The sequence below is a fragment of the Hemiscyllium ocellatum genome, chromosome 31 (genome assembly GCF_020745735.1).
Source record: "Hemiscyllium ocellatum isolate sHemOce1 chromosome 31, sHemOce1.pat.X.cur, whole genome shotgun sequence".
NCBI lineage: Eukaryota > Metazoa > Chordata > Chondrichthyes > Orectolobiformes > Hemiscylliidae > Hemiscyllium > Hemiscyllium ocellatum.
In genome coordinates this window covers 16,273,055-16,298,682 of record NC_083431.1, presented here as the reverse complement: position 1 = coordinate 16,298,682, position 25,628 = coordinate 16,273,055, and the positions used below count along the sequence as shown (strand labels likewise).

Here is a 25,628-nt window from a genome sequence, read left to right as displayed (position 1 = left end):
AATATCCTGGCAGGCACATTGTATCTACACCCGAGGTCTCAGTAGATGTTTTTGCTGCTTCACAATATGTGTCAAGAACACAGAATCATCAAGTGTGTATCCCCTAATAAATTTAAGTGCTTCAAGTCATAGAGATGTACAGCAAGGAAACAGACCCTTCAGACCAACTCATTCATGCCGACCAGGTAACCTGAATTAATCTGGTCCCATTTGCCAGTACTTGACCCATATCCCTCTAAACCCTTACTGTTCATATGCAGTAGTTCCCCCCCATTCCTGCAGGGATAAGTTCCAAGTCCTACTGCGGAAGCCTGAAACCATGGATAGGAATCAACCCATTCATTTAAATGGGAAATTTACCTTCCCAGCAGCCCCCGCTCCCTGGTTCTGGAAGGTTCCATATAATATGTTTGGTCCATGGTAAACCACGGGTAACTGAAACTGCAGAAAACAATTCCAGGGATATGGGAGTTGCCCTGTACACATCCAGATGCCTTTTAATTGTTGTAATTGTACCAGCCTCCACCACCACTTGTGGCAGCTCATTCCATGCAAGCATCATCCTCGGTATAAGAAAGTTGCCCCTTAGGTTCCTTTTAAATCTTTCTGCTCTTACACTAAACCTATGCCCTCTAGTTCTGGACTCCCCCACCCCAAGGAAAGACCTTGCCTATGTACCCTATCCATGCTCCTCAGGATTTTGTAAACCTCTATAAGGTCACCCTCAGCCTCTGACGCTGCAGGGAAAACAGCCCTAAACTGTTCAGTCTCTCCCTATAGCTCAAATCCGCCAACTCTGGCATCTTTTCTGAACCCTTTCAAGTTTCACAACATCCTTCTAATAGGAGGGAAACCAAAGTTGCACAATATATTCCGAAAGTGGCCTAACCAATGTCCTGTACAGCCGCAACATTACCTTCTGGCATGCAGGTAGTTGTTGTCTTCATAAAAAGAGAAACTGAGCTTGGAGTTTTAGAAATTGAGAAAATAGAGATTGGTAACATGTTGGAGTGTTTATTATATTTTTGTGGCGAAGTTATTTGCTTTAGAATGAATCAGGCCCATATTGGACTAAAGATATGCACAGGTGCTCAGTGGAGAGAGAACATTTTACAACTGTCCATTATGGAATGTGAGTTGAGTGAACAAATTGATGCCACCTCAATGTGAACAATATCCAGTGTTGTGCATCTTCTGCCACTAAATTGTTCCATACTCAATCGTGCTTGAAACCATGTTTTAAAAAAAAATACGTTTTTGATCAAGTTATAAACACTGATACAAACCCAGAGGCGATGGCTCGAAAGTGGTGCTGCATCACTTCCTGTTCCAGTAACCCTGGTAATCAAACTACTGCCATCTTGGGGTAAGACCCTGAAAAGGGTGGCCAGTGCACCTGCCTGTTTCAGGTGAATTGTAGCTTTATGACTTGGGTTGGAATTCTGAAGTACAAATGAGTGTCATGTTCACAGCAATCACTGCACTCACTCGCAACTGTATAGGTTGAAGAACGTGCCCAGTTATGATGAAAGGGAGCTAAAAAGACCCAGCAATATTTTGTTTTTCTGGGGCTGGAGGAGCAGGTGTATCATACTGTATCACCCCTTCTGCACTCCCACAGGCCTGACTTTTGTTTTGTAACATCTGTCGAATGTCAGAATAATTTCCCATGCTCCCTCAAATATCAAATGCCTTTTAATGCCAATTTGGCACATGTAGCCAAATGTGAATATGTGACTGAAATGTGAGCCTTCAATCTGCTTTGCCTCCCCCCACCTCTGCCCGCGATAAGAACAATTTGCCTACTGACTGTCTTGATTGAAGATAAATGTAAAATCAGGCTCCTCTGGTGAGATAATATCTTGGCTGAAACTATTGTCTGTCCACTTTAGTGAATCTGGTGTTTGAATATCACAGAGGGGAAATTTTACCTCTCTACACCTGAAAATGGTTGGCTGGGATTGGAGTTGGGGAGTACCATTTTCGGAAGTGAAGCATTAAAAATCTTGACCTAGTATTGGATTAATTCATTTCTTCAGGTGTTCTTGATGGCTGCCTAAACTAGACATTAGGTCCCTTGCTTGCTTTGTACAAAGGAAGTTCTCAATAATGCTTTAAGGCCTTTTCACTTGGCAATTCTTTTGGGCAGCAAAGGCACCCTTACAATTCCAAAGGTGTCCTAAGGTTATGGGTGGCATGATGGCTCGATGGTTAGCACTGCTGCCCCACAGCGCCAGGGACCTGGGTTCAATTCCAACCTCTGACAACTGTGTGTGTGGAGTTTGCGCTGTGTCTGCTTGGGTTTCCTCCGGGTGTTCTGGTCTCCTCCCACAGTCCAGAGATGTGCAGGTTATGTGAATTGGCCGTGCTAAATTGCCCATAGTGTTCAGGGATACCTAGGCTTAGGTGCATTAGTCAGGGGAAATGCCGAGTAATAGGGTAGGGATACTCTTTGGAGGGTTGGTGTGGACTTGTTGGGCCAAAGTGTCCTGTTATCACACTGTAGTGATTCTGTGAATTCCGCTGTCGATGACCTATTCACAATTAGATTTCAACTACCTTGTTGAAAGGAGTGGACCAAAAAGCATAATATACAAGAGTCTGGAGCACAAATGCATTTTCAGAGCCCAGCTAATCAATCAACATACTAACAGGAAGGAGCTGAACACTGGTTCTCTCCCTGGCTGGCTACTTTTTGTGTATGGAATGATAGTCCGTCTCCAATCTGAAAGTGTATCGCACGCAAATATAGGTTTCTCCTCTTATTGCCGAACCAGAATTCAAGTAATATATTTATAGCACATATCATTGTCTCTCTAGATGGGAGGGAGAAGAGTACACCAAAGCATTATGGGGGCGCTTGCTGAGCAATTCAAAGCAAACACCAATTGTCAAGCCCTCCCAGACTAAAGGAGCAGTGCCTGGCCGATGGAATAGAAACCGATTTTGTGGGTAAACAATTAGAGATGTACAGCTTGCAGGTGTTGTACTTTTATCAATCAAATGTTCACTCCTTTATTCCAGGTTACATTAAAAACCTCCTGTGGAGATCAGCAAGCCAACTGACTTGAGATATCATGTTGCGACTGTACAGGACATTGGTTAGGCCACTTTCGGAATACTATGTTCAATTCCGGTCTCCCTGCTATAGTAAGGATGTTGTTAATCTTGAGACAGTGCAGAAAAGGTTTGCAAGGACGTTGCCTGGTTTGGAGAGTTTGAGTTATTGGGAGAGGCAGAACAGGCTGGGGCTGTTTCCCTTGGATATTCGGAGGCTGAGGGGTGACATAGAGGTTTATAAAATCATAAGGGGCACGGATAGACTAAATAGACAAAGTCTTTGCCTGGGGCGGAAGAACCTAAAACTAGAGGGCATAGTTTTACGGTGAGAGGGGAAAGATTTAAAAGGAACCTAAGGGGCAACATCTCATGCAGAGGGTGGTGCGTGTATGGAATGAGCTGTATGGTGGTGGAGGCTGATACAATTACAACATTTAAAAGGCTGGGTATATGAATAGGAAAAATTTAGAGGGATATGGGCCTAGCAGATGGGATTAGATTAATTTAGGATACCTGGTCAATATAGACGAATTGAACGAAGGGTCCGTTTCCGTGCTGTATGACTCTATGGCTGCCACTCAGGTCGGCCTGCAGTACCATACAGTGCAAATCCTGACTACACACCAGGCCCTTGAGTTTGATGACGTGGGCACAGTATGCATTTTGACATAGAAGTAATACTTGTCATCATTAATGAGAAAGTATGCTCCTACCCTGCAGAACTCTCAGAAAGCCCATCGTGGGAGCGGCCAGGAGTCACAAGGATCACTCGAGCAGGAGCGAAAACTGAAGCAGTACCTGGAGGATGAGCGGATTGCGCTCTTCCTGCAGAATGAGGAGTTCATGAAGGAGTTGCAGCGGAATCGGGAGTTCTTACAGGCACTGGAAAAAGGTGAGGCAACCCACACAATGGGAGAAGGAAGCTTTGTGATAGCTGAAGTAGGAAGACTGTCATTGTACCTCCACACTTTTCTGTCTGTTTTTCTGTCTCACTCTGGAAGCCAGAAAATTGTAGTTCCAGTGAGAGGTACCTCTGTACGTTAGTCCCAAGTGACCTTTCTCCATGTAAGGATCCAAGCAATGTTTAGGCTGATCTTTAATCTGGATGTGAGGATGTATTTGTTAGGAATCCACTTGGCTATGCCACCACAATCTAACAACCACTGTTCAGTTCTTGGACTGAGAAATGCAAATTCCTACAGGGTCGGGAGGCTCTTCCCCTGATGGAGAAGAAGTAGGAGCCGAACTACTGTTACTTTGTAGGAGCTGGGCATAGCCATCCTTGTTGAAAATGGAAGATGTCATGCATTCCTTAACTAGGAAGGAAATGGATAAAAATATGACTATCCTCATTTTCCTGAGGCAATATTGATTTTTATTTGCACAATTTTAACGTCAATCTGCCCAGGCAGATTCAGATCATCTGCAGATTCATTCTCAGCCTGATTTTAGTTTTCACTGAATTCCAATTGATCGGGTTGAAATAATCTCTTTCAAATCAGATACCACTTTGACCATGCAATCACATTGGTGATCCCGTTCGGTCCCACCCTCCTAAAGCCTTTCAGGTTTCATGTGGCAATGAATTTTACTCTGGCATTATCATCACGTTTCAGCTATGAAGACCACTCAGTCTTTCAGCATCTCCAGCCAGCTTTACATAGTGCTTTGACCTGAACCAGGGTGATCAATCCTTAAGGGATTCTTGAAAGGAACGTTGTACCTGGTATAGGTATCAGGGCATGACTAATTCAACTCAGGCACAGCGATTGGCATTGCCATTTCTCCTTGTCCCATACCCCAAGTGCCATACATTTTAGTATGTATACTACATGGTGAAGTTCCTGGGATTTGGAAACAGCTCCAGACAAAGCAGAATACAATAGTTGCTTTATTAACGTAGCCACTAACAAGCTTTCTGCTTGGTTCCTTCTTACAGCTCCACCTACAGGTGTTGTTCAGTATGGCAGATACAAGTGAACACTGTATACAAGTTGTTACTTCAGTACACTGTGATGTAACACTGGATCAGAAAGATTTCCCAGGATAGTATTTCACTTGTATGTAGGAGAGGCTAAACCGTCTGATCATCCTTTTATCTTTCTCTTTCCTTCATATACTGGAAACTGGGTTTCATAAATGCAGGCTAATGGTATCTCTTTGTTGACTGGCCACTCATGTGGATGTTGAATGTCAGCAAGGTTAATTGAACATGGAGTGACTCATAGCCACCTCTCCTCTGGCCCTAGCTATCGTTGTTTGGTGATTAGGACTGGGAGTCTTGCCAATCCCCGCCTCTGGGCCTTTGTTCACAAGCCCAGTTGTAATGTCCTAACAAAGCCATAATAGCAAGACAGGAAAACGCAGGTTCAAGCTCACCTTCATAACTGACCAGTTCGTGGAATGGTCATGGAAACCACTGCCCTCTTGACTGCTATATTGTGGGAACTGTTGAGTTTGGGTTGGATGAGCTAGGCTGACCGTATCTCCTCCATATGCTTCTTGTGGATGTCTTGCCTCACCCCAGACTCTAAGGTGAGGAGACTTTCTGACCTGCTTTTATGTTTGTGTTTGGAACAGCGAATGCTGCTCACCAGGTCATAATTTGTTGCCCTTCTCTAATTGTCCATGAAATGAGCGAGTTGTTAGGCCATTCAGAGGGCAGTTAGGAACTAACTACATTGTTGTAAGTCTTGAGTCTCTAGTAGAATGGCAGATTTCCTTTCCTAAACTGCACCAGTTGAGATTTCATATTAATTGGGTGGTTTCATGGTTATTTTAATGATACAAGCATTTTGTTCCGGATTCATTACTGAATTGACTTCAAACTCCCATGTGGAATTTGAATTTATGATTGCATTAGTCTAAGACTGGATTAATAGTCCAATAACATTCCCACAATGCTGCTGTGCCTTTATATGTGGTGGATATGTGTAAATATCGAAATCCAGCCTATATTGGCTACCAGCTGGATACTGTAGTTGATCTAGGATTCACAGCTGATTTGAAACAATTTGTTATTAGAATCGAGATTACCTGTGGGATTAATTGCAATTAAAATCAACTTGAGTACTGAGTACATTGTATCTTGTTTTCTTTTCCCAGACCGGCTAAAGTATGAGTCAAAAAAATCAAAGTCCAACAGCGCAAATGAGCCTTTGCCCTCTGGCAGCATTAGTTTGCCCTCAGCAGTTCCAGGTAAATAAACCATTAATTTCCAATCAGCGTAATTCATTTGGTTTATTATTAGCCTTTGTTAGACTTCAGTGATTTACTGCTGGATGCCTAATGAGATCCGTATAGCCTTAATGATTTATCTCTCTTCTCTCCTTTTGATAAATTACCCTGCATGTTGATGAGCCACTTAGTTTAGTGTTGGTGATCATTTACAAGTATATTCAACAGCAAGCCACTGCCTTGATGGAATGAGCTTGTGGGCTGTGTCTGTCTTGTCTTCAGAAAAGGAGGAGCTCAAGACTTAAACTCTGAGAGAGAGATCTTCACCTCTTCCAGTTGAAAATGATATTGTCATTGCTCCGAACGTTAGCTGTCACTCGGTGGTTAACGCTCTCCTCTAAAGTAAATGGTGGTTGATCTCATCATCCTCAACTCTTTTTTTTGCGTTATTCCCATAATCCTTCATTCTCCTAACATTTAGAAACCTATCTCAGCCATGAATATGGTTAACAACCCATCCTTGACAACCAGCTGCGGTAAAGAATTCCACAGATACACCACTTTCAAGAGAAATCAACTCTCACCTCTTTCTTAAATGGACTGCGCCTAATTGTGATGTTGTGTTCTCTTGGCCGCAGACTCTCCCGCAAGGGCAAACAACCCCTCTACATGTCAAGCCCCCTCACAATCCTACATGTTTCAACCAAATGGTGGTGAGGATAATTCCCACTCTCCTGTGACTTTAAGCAGTTTGTTAGGCACACTGCTGCCACTTCAAACACTTGATACAAGCTCCCTTTAGTCTAAAGTATCAATGCTGGCCAATCAAGGAAAGCTTTGGAATGCCTTTATCCTCCTCCACAACCGTGGCCATTTTAGAGTTAAGATTACAGGGCCTGGCTTTTTCCTTTGGACATCCAACAGTTGCTTTGATAGGCGTTTTGTTCGAATTATTTCTGGGAAGTTAGAGGTGTGCAAATTACTTGCTCTCTTTGCTTTACTGCAATGATATGTCATTTTAAAATAAATATTTACTGAATGAAATAATTAAAAGTGAATTGGGCTGAATTAAGGAGAAATTCCAGGTTACAAAATTTTAATTTCCGTTTGTTTCACTTTAGCCTTGAATGAATAAAAATAAGACTTGAATTACTGTCTAGACCAGTCATTATGGAATGATTTAACGTCAGCCTATTGACAGAGATAAAATGATTCTCCTTAATGGTTGTTCTACAGTGCTGGTGCCATGGATAGCTGCATTCTGATGAACAGCCATAAAGATGTGATGAGAAAATATCTGGATGTAAAACCTTAACTCTTTTGTCTCCCATTTGCTGCAGTTGATTCTGGTGCCTCTGGTGTCGCGGAATCGAGCAATCTAGTATTTGATGATGCCATGTTCAGGGACAAACTGAAACACATGGGAAAATGTGAGTTTATCTAAAATCATTACTTAATATTTATCCTAGCACAGAAACGGACCTTGCAGCACCACTAGCCTATGATTGGCATTCCAATCCAGCAACAGCTCCTACCATAGGGTATCTGACCATATCAACACATTACTTTTTCCCTCAAGCACTTGTTCAGCTTCCCCTGACATTGACAAAGTGTTGTTTTCAACATGGTACCTGGAAACTAGTGGTTGTATTACTTTTAAAGGGTAAGAAGCTGGTATCACATCACCAAATCATCCTTTATTTACATGTGCATAGGCCATGACACTGCTCCAGCTAATTTAGAGTGAACAGAATCTCTGACACTCCTGTTTATGTCTGTCAGCTCGGACTCCCGGGTGTGACCAGGATAACCGCCCCAATCAAGGAACTCTTATTCCATGAGATCCACCTGGCTGACCTCATTTCAAATCACTACAAGATGATTTGATCAGAGTTTTCAAGATATTAGAGGGAACAAATAGGGTCAATGGGAAAACTCTTTCTGTTGATTGGGAAATCCAGAACTAAAGATTATAGAGTTGGAGCTGGACCCAGTGGGGTTATAAGACAAGCAATCAGAATTTGAATGTGAAGGCAGCAGTGGGGTCTGCAGAGCACATGCTCCACATTGATGGATATGGGATCAATTGCAAGGCCCTTTAAGTGCACGCAATTTTCATTTTGTCATTATGGATCAATGTGGCCAAACGAAAAGTATTGTGAGGCCAAGGTACTGCCAGCAGTAGACCCATAAGATGCAAGATTTCTGAGATGTCTTTTGTACCTGTACGACTGTTATTTCAACAGCTCTCCAGGTCCACGACCTCCCCCATCCTCCCACTTTTCCTGCTGGGATTTTTGTGATGAATGCCAAACTGACAGTATCCACCAATGACCTCAACAAAAGATCAGGCTGTCTCTCTCGAGTGGATTTCCCTTTCCCACTGTTACTCTGCCTTGAGCTGATGCTGGAAGCAAATGTTCACACTCAGCGGCAGTAAGGTCAACAAGCAGGTGAAGAAAACAGTCAATTTGAAGTATTCTCTCTCACACCGAGCCAGGAAGTAAAAAGCACTTCATGATTTACTCATTTTACTCTGGGTGAGCTAGATCTTGGGTAATACATATAGGATTAAGATAGAAGGTGAAATGTCAGTTTAAAAAATGCTTCCAAAGAGAGTTTTCAGTGGAATTTATTTTATCATAATTCTTCCCCACAAATGTTTGACACCTTTTCCAGGGCAGAGAAGTTGCTCCGCCATAATTTTGGACTCTGTTCCTTGTTGAAAAACCCCATTACCTTCACATTTAACCATTCCTAAATTTTTCATGCGTGTTTATAATGAAACTAAATCTGTCAAAGTGGAGGTACACATCAAGATTTTTTTTAGCGTATCTTTGCATGCACACTTTTTTCCTTATGAGGAAAAGTGTGGAAGTGGTGGGAAGAGTATTGCTGATTATCAGACCTTTGAACTGCGTCACAGCTGCTCCTTCTGTGGCGAACAAGTAATTAGAATCCCCACTGAGTGGAAGTGGGCCCTTTGGCCCAACAAGTCCACCCAGACCCACTTCCCCCACCCCACTTTTACGCCTGACTAATGCAGCTAGCCCACACATCCCCTGAATATAGAACAGTACAACACAGAACAGGCCCTTCAGCCCACAATGTTGTGCCAACCGTTGATCCTCATGTATGCATCCTCCAATTTCTGTGACCATATGCATGTCCAGCAGTCTCTTAAATGTCCCCAATGACCTTGCTTCCACAACTGCTGCTGGCAACGCATTCCACGCTCTCACAACTCTCTGTGTAAAGAACCCGCCTCTGACATCCCCTCTATACTTTCCTCCAACCAGCTTAAAACTATAACCCCTCGTGTTAGCCATTTCTGCCCTGGGAAACATGATGGGTGATTCAGTGTGGTCAATTCACCTAACCTGAACACCCACACAGACACGGGGAGAATGTGCAAACTCCAAACAGCCAATCGGCCCAAGGCTGGAATCGAATCCGGGTCCCTGGTGCTGTGAGGCAGCAGTGCTAACCACTGAGTCACCGTGTCGCCCCACTGTGGGATTTGCACCTTCTGACCCAAATGCAAAGGTGCTACCAGTGCACCACAAGTCTGTCTTCGGTAGGATTCATTCTTACAGAAAACAAAAAGCCTGGTTATATTTTTATTACAGTTTTAGAAGAGTCTGCTTTGAAATCTCATTTTTAGCTGTCCATTGGATATTTCCTGCAGTCTTAGAACTGCTGTTATTGTTAGTGGATGAGAGCGAGGAGCTGTGGATGTTTGGATGCATAATGATAACCATAAAACCATAACAATCTCAAACTCGGGAGAGAGCTGACGCAATGCCTGCATTTTTCAGCGACGAGGAAGAAACTTTTCGAGCTGGCCCGTGCTTTCTCTGAGAAGACAAAAATGAGAAAGTTGAAGCGAAAGCACTCCTTAAAACATCACACGTATCCTTTAATCACTCTCTCTTTTTTGATGGTAAAAAGTGATGGGTCAAGGCCCAGTCTGAGTCAGCAGCCTGTAACTGATCGATGTGCCTTGGAAAATCAGGATTCCTGTTTGGAAATAACTCCACTTGATTGTATGTGTTTCTTATTGGAAAACGAAACATTCGGCCCAAGTCTCACAGTAGGGGAAAATAGCAGAGATCATTCAGCATTGGAGGCCATAATTTGCCAGTGCAACTTCTTGTGGTGAGTTACTCAGTTAGTACAAAAGTACAAATTAGGAGCAGAAATAGACTTACTCAACCCCTTGAGGCTGCTCTGTCATTCAATAAGCTCATGACTGCTTTGATTGTGGAAGAGAGTTCCAAAGACTCATGACCAGCCGTGAGAGAACACAACTCTCATCTCGGTCTTAAATGGGAGCCTATTCCTTTTAAAACAGTGACCCCTGGTTCTAGATTCTCCAACAAAAGGAAACATCGTTGACATATCCACATGTCAAAACCTCTCAGGATCTTGCATGTTTCAAACAAGTCACCTCTTACCGTTCTAAACTGCACCAGACACAAATATACCCTGCCCAGACTGTGCTCATAAGACAACTCCCTCATTCCGGATACCACTCCAGTGAATCCCTTTTGAACTGCTTTCAACCAACATTCCCAGTAAGCCTGCCTGAGGGTGCGCACTCAGTACCATTCCCAGTAAACCTGCCTGAGGGTCCGCACTCAGTACCATTCCCAGTAAAACTGTTTGAGTGTCCGCACTCAGTGCCGTGCCCAGTGTTGACGTGCAGTTCCAGAAATCTCTGCCATGCTGGGACCTTGAGGTCTATATATCAGAAAAAAAATGCAGGAACACTACTTCAAAACATGTACATCCTTCCTTAAATAAGGAGTCCAAAACTGTACCTAGTACTCCAGATGTGGTCTAAACCAATAACCTGTGTAACTGAAGCATAACCTCCCTAATTTTGCACTTATTTCTCCTTGCAATAAACAGTAACATTATATTATCGCTTGCCATACCTACATTTGTGATTCGTTCACTGGGGCAACCAAATCTCTCTGCATCTCAGAGTTCGACAGTCACTCATCATTGAGATTTTTTTTTATTCTTCTTGTCAAATTGTACTATTTTATATTTTTCCATTTCCCAGATCCTGCTCCCCCCACTCTTTACCCTATCCATATTCCTTTGTAGCTTCCTCCGTCTTATTCACGGTTTTCCTGCTAATCCCACAGTTCTTGCTTTTTCCCCAGCTTCAGGTAAATATTTTCCCTTTGAATGCTCGTGTAATTCTTGGTTGCATAGAGTAGAAGGCAGGACAGTTACTTTGGCCTGAGGTTTATCAAAAGTGAAGATTGAAGAAACCCAAGATCTGGAATTGACTGAGCTGGAAAAGGAGACTTTAATCAGACTCGATTCAGTAATGAAGAGAAGTTTGCGCAACCACTCCCTAATCTTAATGGTTGCTTCTCTCTCTCTCTCGCTCTCGCTCTCTCTCTGCTACCCTTCCAGCCTAGTCCTCTAGTTATGATCTCCACCTTTGTTCTCTCAAGTCAAAGTGGCACACTTACTTAAGCAGACCCGGCACCCTCATGATTTAGACATCCTTCACTAGATTAGATTACTTAGTGTGGAAACAGGCCCTTCGGCCCAGCAAGTCCACACCGAAGTGCAACCCACCCAGACCCATTCCCCCTTCACCTAACACTATGGGCAATTTAATATGGCCAATTCACCTAACCTGGTGGGAGGAAGCCAGAGCACCTGGAGGAAACCCACGCAGACACGGGGAGAATGTGCAAACTCCACACACACAGTTGCATGAGGCAGGAATTGAACCCAGGTCTCTGGCACTGTGAGGCAGTAGTGCTAAACACTGTGCCACCATGCCATTCACTTGGACTGTATCAAATAAAACTCTGATCCCATCCCCTCCCCAGCACAAGTATCATCTACACCTCCCCCAAAAGCATCTTTGGCTTCTGGCCCTTGCACTGCCTCTAATCTTCTGCAATTTACGTGACGGGGGGAAGAGGGCCGGGGTACAAGGGGGAAAGAAGTCGTGAGAATGAGCCATCAACGAATTTTGAGAACCTACACCCTACATCCACAATGAGCCACCAATTCCAACATAGCTAGACCAAGAGGAAGCAATATATATTCATGCACATGTAGAGCTCCTGCATTGCAGTGGTAGTGCTCTACCTCTGAGCCAGGATGCCGTGGTTCAAGTCCTCCCTGTTCTGGAGGTGTGTTGTAACATGTCTGAATGGATTGCTTAAAAATATCTGTATTGAGGCCCACACCTTCAATAGTAAGCTGGTTAGAAGCATTCTGTGTCAGAGCCTGATCATTTGCAGGAGATGTAAACAACACCATGCAATAAACTTTATAAATAATGATACTTTACAGTGCAGTGAGCTGGACAGAGGCAGGCTGGTGTTGTACAGGAGTAACTGAAATTGCCATTATGTAGATGTCAGTGAAGTACTCTATTTTAACAATTTTCCTTCACTCGTCCGGCTATACAGTCTCGGAACAGCAGCCTCAACAGCAAACCTCCTCGACGATGTAGAAGGGAATTCTTGTGGTAATTCATCTGCATGTTGTAACCTTTTCATGTGTCAGCAGGTCATGGAATTGTCAAGGAGAGCCATAGGGGGTCTTTCCAATTCTCTCGAGTAGCGCTCTGCTGTTGGGAATGATGCACATGGAAGTTGTTTTTACCTTTTCAGCTAACAGTAAGATGGAGAACTGCTGTGATCTTTGGCCTGCAGCAAGGGGATATGTTATGGCACAGACTTTAAGCAGGCAGGAAAGCAAAGAGCGAGCTAGGTTGGGATCATCTGGGAACCATATTGCCATCAAAAGACAGTTGATGAGTGTTAAAATTAGAAGCAGAGGTAGGAGGAACAGTTCGGCTTAACTGTGGATTAAGTAGATAAAAATGTAAATTTTAGCAAAATTTTCACATTTAAAGTTTGAACAAGAGCCCAGCAAGGCGAGGTATTTAGTGAGATATGGCTTCTGCCGGAACAAACACCGGAAATGCTGGAGAAAACTCAGCAGGGCTGGATGTATGTGGGGAGAGAGAAAGAGAGTTAAAGTTTCAAGTCCAGTAAGATGATTCTTTCAAACTTGTGAAGAAGACTCCAACTGGACTTGAAACATTAACTCTGTTGAAACGTTAACTCTCTATCTCCAGATATGCTGCTGCCAGACTTGTTGAGTTTCTCCAGCATTGTTCTGTGTTTGTTTCAGACATACGGCATCTGCAGTATTTTGCTTTTATTTGAATTGTTCCTCCAGGGCTTGGCTGACAGTTTAGTCATTAATAATTACACTAGTTTGTAGGAGCATAAGAAATAGGAGCAGGAGTAACACATTTGTCCCCTCAAGGCTGCCCTACTATGCGATGTATTGGTGTTTCTCTTTCAGATGAAGATATCCAGTTCAGGAAGCAGCAGCCCTTACAGGAGGAAGATGAAGAAGATAAGGATGGACAGTCATGGTGAGGTTAAAGAAGTGGATCTGTTTCAATATCAACTTCCTGACAGGAGTGTGGAGTGGGATAAAGGGCCAATCACTATGTAGATCTCTGGACATCAAAACCTCTTGAATTAATATGCAAAAACCATTAGCTGTCACAATTTCAGCAAATCACTCACATACCTGGGTGAGGGAGTTGCGAATGGTATGTTATTTATATTTAGCTGAATGCATATGGTAGGTATTTACTGTGGCTGTTGTGGTTACAAATATATGAAGGAGAAGAGGCCACTTGGCCTTTTGTTCCTCCTCTGCTGTTCAACAAAATCACAGCCGATCTGATTTTAACCTCAACTCTACATTACTGCCCATCCACGACAATATTTCATTCCTTTGGGTAATCAAGAATTTATCTCCCTCTGCCTTAAAATTCTGCCTCCACTGCCCTTTGAAGAAGGAAACTGCAAAAAGTCTGAACTCTCTGGGAGGAAATAAAGTGTTTCCTCATCTCTGTCTTCAGTGGGCAGCCCCTTATTTTTAAATGAAGACCTCAAGATCTCATTTCTTCCTCATGAGAAAATACCCTTTTGCTCTTGTTCCAGTCAGATCCCCTCAGGATGTTATATGTTTCAGTTGAGTTACCTCTGACTCTTCTAAACTCCTAGCCTGTCTAGCCTTTCATCATAAGCCAATCTACTCATTCCAAGTATTAGTCTTGTAAACTTCTGAACTGCTTCCAATGTATTTACATCCTTCCCTAAGTATAGTGACCAGCATTGTACACGGCAGTCCAGATGTGGTCTCGCCAATGTCTTGTGTAACTGAAGGAAAACCTCCCTACACTTGCAGTGAATTTTCCTCACAATAAACCATAACATTCAATTAGCTTTCCTGATTAATTGCTGTACTTGCACAGCAATTTTCTGTGATTCATGCATTAGGACACCAAGAGCTCTCTGCATCCTCTCACCATTTGGATAATATGCTGCTTTTTTATTCTTTCTGCTAAAATGGACAATTACCATTTTCCTACATTGTACTCCAATTGCCTAATCTTCATCCACTCGCTTAACCTTTAGTATTCCTTTGCAGGCTCCTTGATTCCACTTCACAATTCGCTTTGCTAACTACCAAATATTGTCGTTCACCAGGCACTTTGGTGGAGCCCCACATGCCTCCCCAACCCACAGGTTGGCAGCTGTTGTGAATGGCCCAGGGTTAATCCCAGTAGAGTCATAGAGATGTACAGTATGAAAACAGACCTTTCGGTCCAACCCGTCCATGCCGACCAGATATCCCAACCAAATCTAGTCCCACCTGCCAGCACCCGGCCCATATCCCTCCAAGCCCTTCCTATTCATATACCCATCCAAATGCCTCTTAAATGTTGCAATTGTACCAGCCTCCACCACTTCCTCTGGCAGCTCATTCCATACATATACCACACTCTGTGTGGAAAAGTTGCCCCTTAGGTCTTTTTTATATCTTTCCCTTCGCACCCTAAACCTATGCCCCCTAGTTCTGGACTCCCTGACCCCAGGGAAAAGACTCACCCTATCCATGCCCCTCAAAATTTTGTAAACCTCTATGAGGTCACCCCTCAGCCTCCGACGCTCCAGGGAAAACAGCCCCAGCCTGTTCAGTGCCTCCTTATAGCTCAAATCCTCCAATCCTGGCAACACCCTTGTAAATCTTTTCTGAACCGTTTCAAGTTTCACAACATCTTTCTGATAGGAAGGAGACCAGAATAGCACACAATAGTAATGACAACCTAAAGCTATTATGTGATTTTTAGTTGGCGGCTGATGCCCACAGTTGTTATGGTGACAGCCCTGGGGTGCCCAGAACCTAATTCTGGCAGAGTCTGGAAGGGTTGGGTATGTGAGCACCTCTCCAGCTCATGACTTGTAGGAGTACCTTGTGATTTTATTTTCATTCGGAGATGATACGATTTTTTTTTCGCTGGCTTTCCCAAATGCTTATTGTGCCATTATCAAGTGTTGGATGCTTCAGACAATCATTGTTTATTGATATCTCAAAACTGAGCATTTCCTGTAACTCCCTGGGTCAGTCTTATTATTCTTTCACAATTTCAAAGGCATTTATAACTAATGTTTGATGTGGATTAATGGTGCTGGAAGAGCACAGCAGTTCAGGCAGCATCCAAGGTGTAGCGAAATCGACGTTTCGGGCAAAAGCCCTTCATCAGGAATAAAGACAGTGAGCCTGAAGCGTGGAGAGATAATCTAGAGGAGGGTGGGGAGAAAGTAGGATAGAATACTATGGGTGAGTGGGGGAGGGGATGAAGGTGATAGATCAGGGAGGAGAGGGTACAGTGGATAGGGGAAAAGGAGCTAGGCAGGTCGGACAAGTCATGGGGACAGTGCTGAGCTGGAAGTTTGAAACTAGGGTGAGGTGGGGGAAGGGGAAATGAGGAAGCTGTTGAAGTCCACATTGATGCCCTGGGGTTGAAGTGTTCTGAGGCGGAAGATGAGGCGTTCTTCCTCCCGGTGAAGGAGGCCCAGGACCTCCATGTCCTCGGCAGAGTGGGAGGGGGAGTTGAAATGTTGGGCCATGGGGCGGTGTGGTTGATTGGTGCAGGTATCCCGGAGATGTTCCCTAAAGTGCTCTGCTAGGAGGCGCCCAGTCTCCCCAATGTAGAGGAGACCACATCAGGAGCAACGGATACAATAAATTATATTAGTGGGCCAACTGTAGATTGGTTATTGATTATCTGTTTTTTCCAGTCATACTTGCGATGTCTGCTATGCTGAGCTGGAAGCCTGAGTTTCTGAAAAAAAATATTAAATTTAACTACTCAAATAATAATATTCAGTTGCCATTCTTTGTTGCTCCCTCAGCTCCTGTTGGAGCCCTATCCTGTTTTCCAGGTAGTGTGAGGAGGAGCCGCAGTTCAGTGTTCCACAATTGTTTTTGCACAACAGAAGAAAACTAGTAATTTGTGAAACCTGAGTTTTAACCAGCATTATTAAATCCTCAAAAATTAATTTCTTTGCTCAGTCTGCTGCTATCTCTGTTTTAAAAGTCGATATATGAAGTGAATTATTATCATTACTTGGCTTAACATTTAATCACGTTTTCGGATGCTCTTTTCCTACAGATCCTGACACCTTTTCTGCTGAAGGAGCTGTTTTCAGTGATTAGGCAAAAAGGACTATTATTCTTCACAGATGAAGTTCGCGACATCTCTTCATCTGCTTTTTAATAATTTCTGTAATGAATAAGGCATAATTAAATGGAAAAAAAATAAGAGATACCCATCCACCACCATTGTAAGTGCAGGGTTTGGGTGTATTCACATTTTTATTTTTAATTATCTGTTTAACTCATCAAATTATAGATGTCCAGATTTTTCTATCTAGACCTTGCCATAGTCCTAACCCTGACTCACAATGGTTAAGAGCAACTGGTAGAGGGCTGAGCCTAGTTTTTAAACTATATGTATTACAATATTTTTTGATAGAACAGGCCGACTGCAGGCATTGAAGTGTATTCCATTTGAGCTGCTGTTTGATTCAACTAAGGCAGCATAATTCCTTAGCTCACTGTCAAATGATGTCCTTATTGGTGGTTGTGTGCCTAATGATATACTGTATTAATTAACAGGCCCATTCAATAAGCCAGAACGTATTCGATTATGTAAATGTTTCTGTTGTAATTACTGGGCCAGTTTGTTATTTTCCTTTTTTTTTAAAAGAAATACTAGATTGTAGTGCAACAGGATGGACTGAAGTGAAGAGCCATTTGATTGTTATGGTAAACATCGATGGATATGGAGCTTCTGGGGCCTTTGTAACATCGAATCGCAATCCCACCCCACCACAAAAACATCAGTTGGACACTCGGCCAGAATGATCATTTGTCAGCAGGATGTCTTGTCTGATACTAGTATTAAAACAGATCACTGCAGCTCACAGTGAAAGAGACTGTACAGCATATGAACCACAGTTTAAAGTGCCCTCTTACTGTGTGGACATGTGTGATGTGAGGAACAGAACCCACCCAGCGATTCAAACTGATGAGGAATTTTGTAATGCTTTCAAAATTCTGTTCAACCCTTTCACATCAGCTAGCCTGAGCTATGGAAAATCAAAAAATATGGCAGAAAATCCAATTGGTTCTGTTCCTCCCTTTGTCAGGTTGTTCACCTTTGTTTATATTCCAGTTGAATGTCACCCATTTCTTCATTTCCTTCAGTCGTATAGTGGGGAGACAGATGTGTAACCATGGCAATTGAACCGAAAAAATTCTGGCCAGGCTTGCACACAGGTAGGCCTTTGAGGAGGACTTGAGCCTCAAACAGCAATTATAAAAAAAAGGACTTTTAGATACTCCTTGCAGCTGCTTCCAGTTTAAGTAATAATTTGACAATGGATCATTTATCTGCCTTTTCACCATTTTAAAAAAGAACAGGAGGAAAATAAATTAAAATGCTGAGGTATGAAATTGTCTGGTTGCTGTGTAAAGCTCACTTGTTTGAGATTGCTAGCAAAAATGTTGCAAAGAAATTTGCAGTGCTACTGCACAAGATGACCTGCTCAGCTTTAATTTTTTTTAAAAAGTGGAATTCAGTGGTGGCAAAAGGGTTACACTTGTGAGAAATAAACCTTTTTTTTCCCCAAAGTTGCTGTTTTTTAAGATTGTATGCATGAATATTACAGCACACTTTGAGAAAATTAAAGAAAGCACATGAAAGATATCTACATATCTAGACCCCAGGAACCTGCTTTGGATAGAATCCATTGTAAGTCACCTTTTTTTAACCAACGTATTACTTGTGCTATACTGACTATCTGGTTAAACATCTGGTAAGAGTGAATTAAATAATCTGGTGGGCATCTCTCAAGTGGAACCGTTTGAAATCCTCGGCCAACCTCTCATCCAACATACTCTGAGGAAAGAAACAATTCAGAGATTGATACGTTAATTTGGAAGTCTGGAGGCAAATTTAATATTTTATTTTAAATAATTTACAATCTCTCGAGAGAATTCACAGGAATCATTTTTTTTCTATCCCCATATCTAATACTTGTCAATTCTGCTGATTCCCATGTAGATCAGAGAAAGGGTGGCTGGAAGGGGTGGGAATGGCTACTACAACAGGTTTCAGCTGTTGTACATGTAAAATTGAGAAAGAAAATGAATAAGACTGCTGTAGAACATTAAAATGAGGACAGACAGCTTGGGTCAAATGCAATGATGCATATGTAAATGGGATGTGTATCAGTTAAACACAGTACCTGACCTGGACAACGTGTCAAGTTCCTGTCTCTGACCTCTTCAGGAGTAGAATCCATTTCAGAGTGACCTTAATATTAAAACAGCCACTCATTTAGGATGGGCCAGTGCGAGTTAGCGAATCATTGTAAATGATTTGTTCTGATGTGAACAGTGAGCAACGCTAGGCAAGAAAATAACTCCACTGTTGGAAGGGAGCATTCACTTGTGATTATGAATGCAGACCATTTGCTGATGTCACAACTTTCTTCCAAAGCTGGGGTCACCTCCACTACAGGGAAAGCCTGGACACTGACGAATGTTCCTGAAGACCCTTCAGATAACTGAATGTAGGATAGCTTCCAATGTCTGACCTTGGGGTGGATGTAAGGGAGCTACAGTTGTAGACCAACCACACAATCTAGTGTCAACATGACACTGAACTGGCTTCTGCCAGGCTTATTTCTGAAGCAGCCAGAATTAGTAGTGATAATTGGAGGAAAAGAATAAAGAGCCGCTTGTTTTGCCAAATAAAACGCACGTGCAAGAACCTGAAAGAAATCGGGCAAAGCCTGGAGTTTTCCTTCTTAGGACAAGACCCATCTTCTACCTCGAAGTTACACCTTACTGTATTTTTCCATCGCATCAAATGCTGAATTTGACAGTACTGGATACTTACCAGGCCCAGAAGGGCCCGGACCTAATGTATCATCATCGCTACTCAAATGCAGCAAGTAGAAATTGAGGGGAAATGTTTTGCAGTCAAAAGGTGTTCTTTAATAGATATGTAATCGACAGAAGTTGTACCTGGTGTAAAGTCACAGCATGGAATCTGTTACAGCTCATTCAGGATTTATGGTGAGGTATAAGAATCGATCAGCACCACTGTCAAAAATGTCTTTACAACTAGTAAACTTATAGATGGATTATAGTCCATAAACTTTGCTGACTTTCGTGAGATAAAACATATTGTAGTTGACTGCGAGTTAATTTGTTAAATTGCAGTATTCCCTATGCCGGTATTGGAAGGGCTGCTCATTCACTTAAATGTAAGGATTCTGGTGGTTGATGATGTACCACATTATAATGTAGCACCACAGATTTGGAATCGGAGGTTTTGCTACTAGATTTAACTAATTCTTGTGTTGAGACAAGCTCCCCTCAGATTAGGAAGGTTCGGAGTTGTTAGTGTTAGCCACCAAGATGACTGTCAAATTGGACAAAGAGAATTCCACCTGGGGTTTTTATGCTGCACTATAGCTTAGTGACTGACCAAAGGACAGTATGGTTGGAGGCCATGGCGATACCTTTGGTCACCAAGTACCTCACAAGAATATGAAGTAGGGGCATAAGGATCAAAAACTCCAAATGTAATGAGAAGTAGCAAATGGAAATGCATGTCACTCGATGATGGACCCAACTTCAGTGCAACAAGGTTTTCTTTTTAATTATCATATGCAATTATGTTTATAGAGAGTGTGGCTATCCCCCAGGGTGTCTGTCCCAGAAATTGGGCACATACTTTTCAATCAAACCAGGAAGAAAGACAGAAAAAAGCTGGTGATTGGAAACGGAATGACTATTGCTTTTTTTGCCCCATTACCATTTTAAAGGGTGGCCAAGATAGCACTCTTTCTTCCCATTTTTGGAATCATCAGAGGTCCTGCCCGTGGGAGTCAATGGAATTGGGGAAAAGGAAGTGCAACTGAGCTCTTAATGTTGGAGTGAAGTGATTAGAATGAACAAGGTAAAATTGTGTGCAGTGTTTTGAATTTCTCGTTATTAGGTAAGGCTAGCGAGAGTCACATGCTGCAAGACAGGGAACACTGGAGAAAAGAATATGGAAAGCTAGGAGTAGAAATGCTGCAGCCTTGACAGATCCGTAAAATATTGTGCTGCTGCATCACTTGAAGACGCTCAGAAGAATGTTTGAATCTGTTAGTCTTTGAAGAATGTTTGATCCAAATTGACCATGATGCATCTCATGTTCCCTGAACTAATTATTTAGAGCTGCTCTGTTACAAACTGTGTTATTGAATATTGTCCAACTCCATCATTCCTCTTGTTGAGGTGTTTTTGGTACAGTGTTGGGTTCTGAGAAGGTATATTTGAAGCTTGTTTTCGAGGGAGGTGCCTGTTGATTAGTTTGGTAACTGACTTATCCTGCTTTAGAAAGGCATTTTCTTTTTTTCACATCAATCTGCGAGCTCTGTTTCTGACTGCTCACCTGACCATTGGGCCATTCATTGACTTACATTCCAGATTCCCTTCTGTCCCATGGGAGATAGTGCCCAGCCTGATGTGGTGTGCATCTGTGCCAACAGAGCCATCAATGAATAATCAAATGTTTGTCTGAAAATTCTGAGAATTAAGGTTACTGTAACATTTTCCTGTAATTTATAATACAACAGTATTATCTACTGGATGGGCTCCAGTGACTATGCATGCTTCTGCAGGTCTGAGTTCAGGTGTTTCTAGATAAGATTACCTTTCATAAATATTAGACTATTCATCCAGAGCCATTATTTGTATAGGGATTGGTAAAAGAATGTTCTGTTTTAACTGTGATGCTAAGTTATAATTGGAATAAATTTATAAATGAATCATTTTTAACTACATTGGAGCATTGTTGTAGGTCATTTGGAACAAGTGAATTAATTAGTAGAACAGTGGATGAGTGTTATTGTAAGGGTAAGAATTCACAGAACATTCACTAAGCTGTTGAAAGAAAATGAAGAAAATACACATTATGTTTAAGATCTCCTCTGATTTTTCCAGTGTTTGCTGACAGAAGTCCCCTGGAGATTAAATCTTGAATTCCAGGAGACACCTGGAACTACAGGGTTGGTAATGCAGAAAGGTATCTTCGGCTGGTTTCTGTGTGCTATATTTTGAAAAGCTGTCAAATGGAAGCCATTAGGGTTGTGGTGACATCCTATGAGCTCACTGTTTGCTGCATTCTTTGAGAATGAATGAATGAAGATTTAAAACTTTAATCCTGTGATTTCTAAGTACGGGCAGTCTTAAGGTGGAGCATTGATCATAACTGGGAACTAAATAGTGGCAGAATTGGCAAAAGACTGGTGCAGGCAAGGAAGCTTGCTGTCCAGCAAGAGACAAAAGGCTAAAAACACAAACCATAGGGAAAAGGTGATTTTACACAAGTGCCCCTGCTAGAAATAAATTATAAATACACTGGCAGGATTTTTTTAAAAAAAGACATTTCTCATTCTTCCCAAGTCTGACAACAACCTTTAAACATGGTAGACTCTGTAATCTTATTTGACACCCCGTTATGATCTGACTTAATTTTTAATCAACACAAGCACATTCATTGTTTGTTTAAAAATCTATATATTCTACGACATTAAAAATATCAATCATTTGCCAAACTAATCAAGTGCAACTTGTTCACTGGCAAATTGATTAATGAGCAATAGTCCCTTCCTGTCGATTCTAATTTTGTCAAGGGAGGGACTGAACAGGCCTCTCTCCACTGTTTACTGTGCAATTGTATCTTTAAAGAGAGTGGCTTCACAATCTTTGGACGATGTGTACTTATTAGTCACGAAGAGAAGGCTTTTGTTGATTTCCCAACAAGACGGAACATAGATGTGGTACCTTATGTTCAGATATCAAACATTATTTTAGGTTTTACTATGGAATTAAACTTGTCTGGAATGCTTAATAATGGCTTGTGCCATTAGGACATGCTGGGTGAAGTATGCGTCTAGTTAATTGGTTGTACAGAACTACTTCATTGTGCAAAGGAGAGACGTGTTGGTGAAACTTTTTGACTTGCACTCATCCGGAATTCCAAATACAGCAGGGAAAAAGGTTGTCAAATTGACTCTGATTGGCCGAGGTATTGCAATTGAGAATGTAACAAGTAACTTTGAGTCCCTAACTTCTGGATAATTCAAAAAATGCACAAGAGACAAATGAATCTCTTTTGTTTGCAGCAAAACTATTTTGATACCAAGCCATAGCAGGAGATATCAGAAATGCCAGTTAAAATCTTGATTAAAGACCAAGGTTTTGAAAAGGATCCTGTAAAAGTGGGCTGGAGAGTTTCAGGGAGGGAATTCCAGGTATACAGACAATTAAGAGGCAATTTTCCAACCTGGCCCTCACATTTGGGAGTCTTACTTGCCAAGTTTTCAGCTCGGAGATCCATCTGTATGTATCCCTGTTGTCTAATCATTCACAATATTCGTCGATGACTGCAGGTAGCGCAAGATTTAGATGCATGCTCTGGGATGGTTGTGTTCCCTGTTGGGAGCACCAGTTGCAACATATGACAATAACAATGATTTGTTACACAAAAACTGATCTCTTCTGTCCCATTGCTGTTTTTGCACCTTGGGTGGAGGAAAATCTATTGTGTTTCTATAAAGGAACCTGATGTTGATTTAATTATTGGATTTGGTGAGTGTGCAGAGCCAGTTGGCTCCATTGTTGCCTTAGTGTGGGAGATTGTTTCAGTTGTGTCATGTACTCAACGGGTATAACTCCAGTTGCAGAAGACTCTCGATCTGTCAGATTCTGTGACGGGGATGGCCATTAATTCAAGAATTTTTACTAACACAATAATATCTTCAACTACATAACAGATTCATATCATAACTTCCTGGTGTGATTCTAGATACAGGTTTATTCTTTTATGGAATGATTGTATTCATATCCAGTAAAAAGCACTGACCATTTGGAAGCACTCTATCTGATGTAGAATTAAATATTAATTGCATTTAATTTTGTGCACAGCTCCATATCATCCTGGAGGTGTCGTATTCATAGCTTGGCACAGGTTCTCTGAGCCTTGGCAGCACAATGTTAAAACCTAAGTGTGGGTGCTAATTTGAGGCTATAATGTATTCAGAACTGTACATCACTCTGGGATATCCTGGTGACTCTCTTCAAACATGTTTGTTTTGTGAAGCTGTATTATTCAGGAATTTTGTGAAAATAATGTCTGATTTTGTGGAGGTTTTTTCTGGTAATGGTGTTTTTAAATTGAGCTATTGAAGGCTGCGCTGAATGAACACTTAAGAGAAAGCTGATCCTGAAACTTGACTAATGGATAAAACCAATCATTTATTGAAGCATAAATTATGGTAAAATTAAACTAATAATCATGTTTTGGGCCCCATGTTTAACAATACAAATCCCCTGAGCATTCACATCTCTTACTGAGAGCTGTGTGGAACATGACTAATGGCTTATATGTTTCTTCTTTAAATATTGCTCTAGTCTCCATTCAAGCACTGTTTTTCACATGGGCTACCCAGTATCTCTTTCTTTCTCTCAACCAGACATACACAGATGTGCACACATTCACATGACACACCACCTGCCCCCCCCCCCTCCCAATCTTAACATGTGCACCCCACGTTTCGCGTTGGAAGAACATGAGCTTTCCACACAGGCATAGATAAAGAACTTAAATCTTGCTATGAAGGTTCTTGCCTATGGATTGAAGGGGTGACTTCGCTTTGTTGCGATGGCATGTTCAGTATCTATATTTTACTGCTTTTTGCCTCTTCCTTCCACCTCCTCATAGGCTAGCCCCCAGTGTTCGAAACCACTCTGCAACCCATGAGAGAGAGAGAGTCTTCCTGAAGCCTTGTTAAAAACCTCACTTTAACTGTGTCATTCCCCTGCTTTCCTGGATTATGTTTGATAGCATTCTCTTTCTCATCCAATGAATAACTCTTCAGATGCTCATCATTTGAGGTTTGTTGTGAATGCCATAATGCTCTGACTTAGTTACCATTGCAAATCTGATTCTTTTATTAGATTATATTTTCTGGCAGTTTTTTGTGTTTGAAGTTACAATGATTTATGATTTGTGTACAGATGTCCTTCAGAGAAACCAAATTCAAATTGGGTTAAATGTCCAATGTTGGTCAAATTTATTCTCCTAGTCATGAGTATTTCTCGGATTAATTTTTTTTATAATAAATGATATCCTAAGTATGCAGCCGGAGTTGTAATCAGCTTCTGTTAAGAGTCGTAAGAGTAAAGGAAAATGTTTTAACAGTGAGATAACAAAAATATCTTCAGATTGTATTTGAATGTTCGAATGTAGATGGAAAATGTGAACCTATGACCATATATATGCCTGTTGCTCCTACGTTAATGTACAAAAAAGTATGTGAAGTACAAAGAGCTTTTAAAATGATTGAGTTTGTGATTTTGGTAACTGAGTATATTTCCATATCTGATTTTTTTCTTAATAAACTTAATGCTGTTTTGTTTGTTAATAGTGACCTTCAATTATAATAAACGTGTGTTGTATTATCCACACCTTTTGTTCAACAACAGTTTTTCGTTTTTCAATATTCAGGGTCCCACTAAAGTGAAATGATTCCATTCTAGATGCAGCTTTAATCTCATTTTCTGAAGATCATTGCTGTGATGGAATACTGGATGCTTGCTTATTTTAATTCATTCAAGCCTGGCTGTCCAGCATTTATTGCCCATTGTAGTTGCCCTTGAGAAGGTGGTGGTGAGCTGCCTTCTTGAACCACTGCAATCCATGTGCTGTAGGTAGACACACAATGCTGTTAGGGAGGGAATTCCAGGATTGGACCCAGAACATTGAAGGAACAGCAATATTTTCTCAAGGCAGGAGAGTGAGTGACTTGAATGGGAACCTGCAGGTTTTGGTAGTCCCATGTACCTGCTGCTTTGTCCTTCTAGATAAAAAGTAATCATGGATTTGGAAGATGCTGTCTTTGAAT

At 41.8% G+C, this 25,628-nt stretch overlaps 1 protein-coding gene across 3 annotated transcripts in view; it reads left to right on the top strand.

Moving 5' to 3' along the window:
• Positions 1–25,189, top strand: part of cuedc1b (CUE domain containing 1b) — a 155,575-nt gene extending 130,386 nt beyond the window's left edge. For all 3 annotated transcript variants that reach the window (XM_060847719.1, XM_060847720.1, XM_060847721.1), the window contains exons 5-11: positions 3,781–3,952; positions 6,166–6,258; positions 7,578–7,667; positions 10,056–10,149; positions 12,690–12,748; positions 13,597–13,669; positions 16,769–25,189. In XM_060847719.1, the coding sequence (XP_060703702.1) occupies positions 3,781–3,952; positions 6,166–6,258; positions 7,578–7,667; positions 10,056–10,149; positions 12,690–12,748; positions 13,597–13,669; position 16,769 (582 nt within the window). In that variant the 3' untranslated portion in view covers positions 16,770–25,189. The remainder of the gene's footprint in view (positions 1–3,780; positions 3,953–6,165; positions 6,259–7,577; positions 7,668–10,055; positions 10,150–12,689; positions 12,749–13,596; positions 13,670–16,768) is intronic.
• The last annotated feature ends 439 nt before the right edge of the window (positions 25,190–25,628 follow it).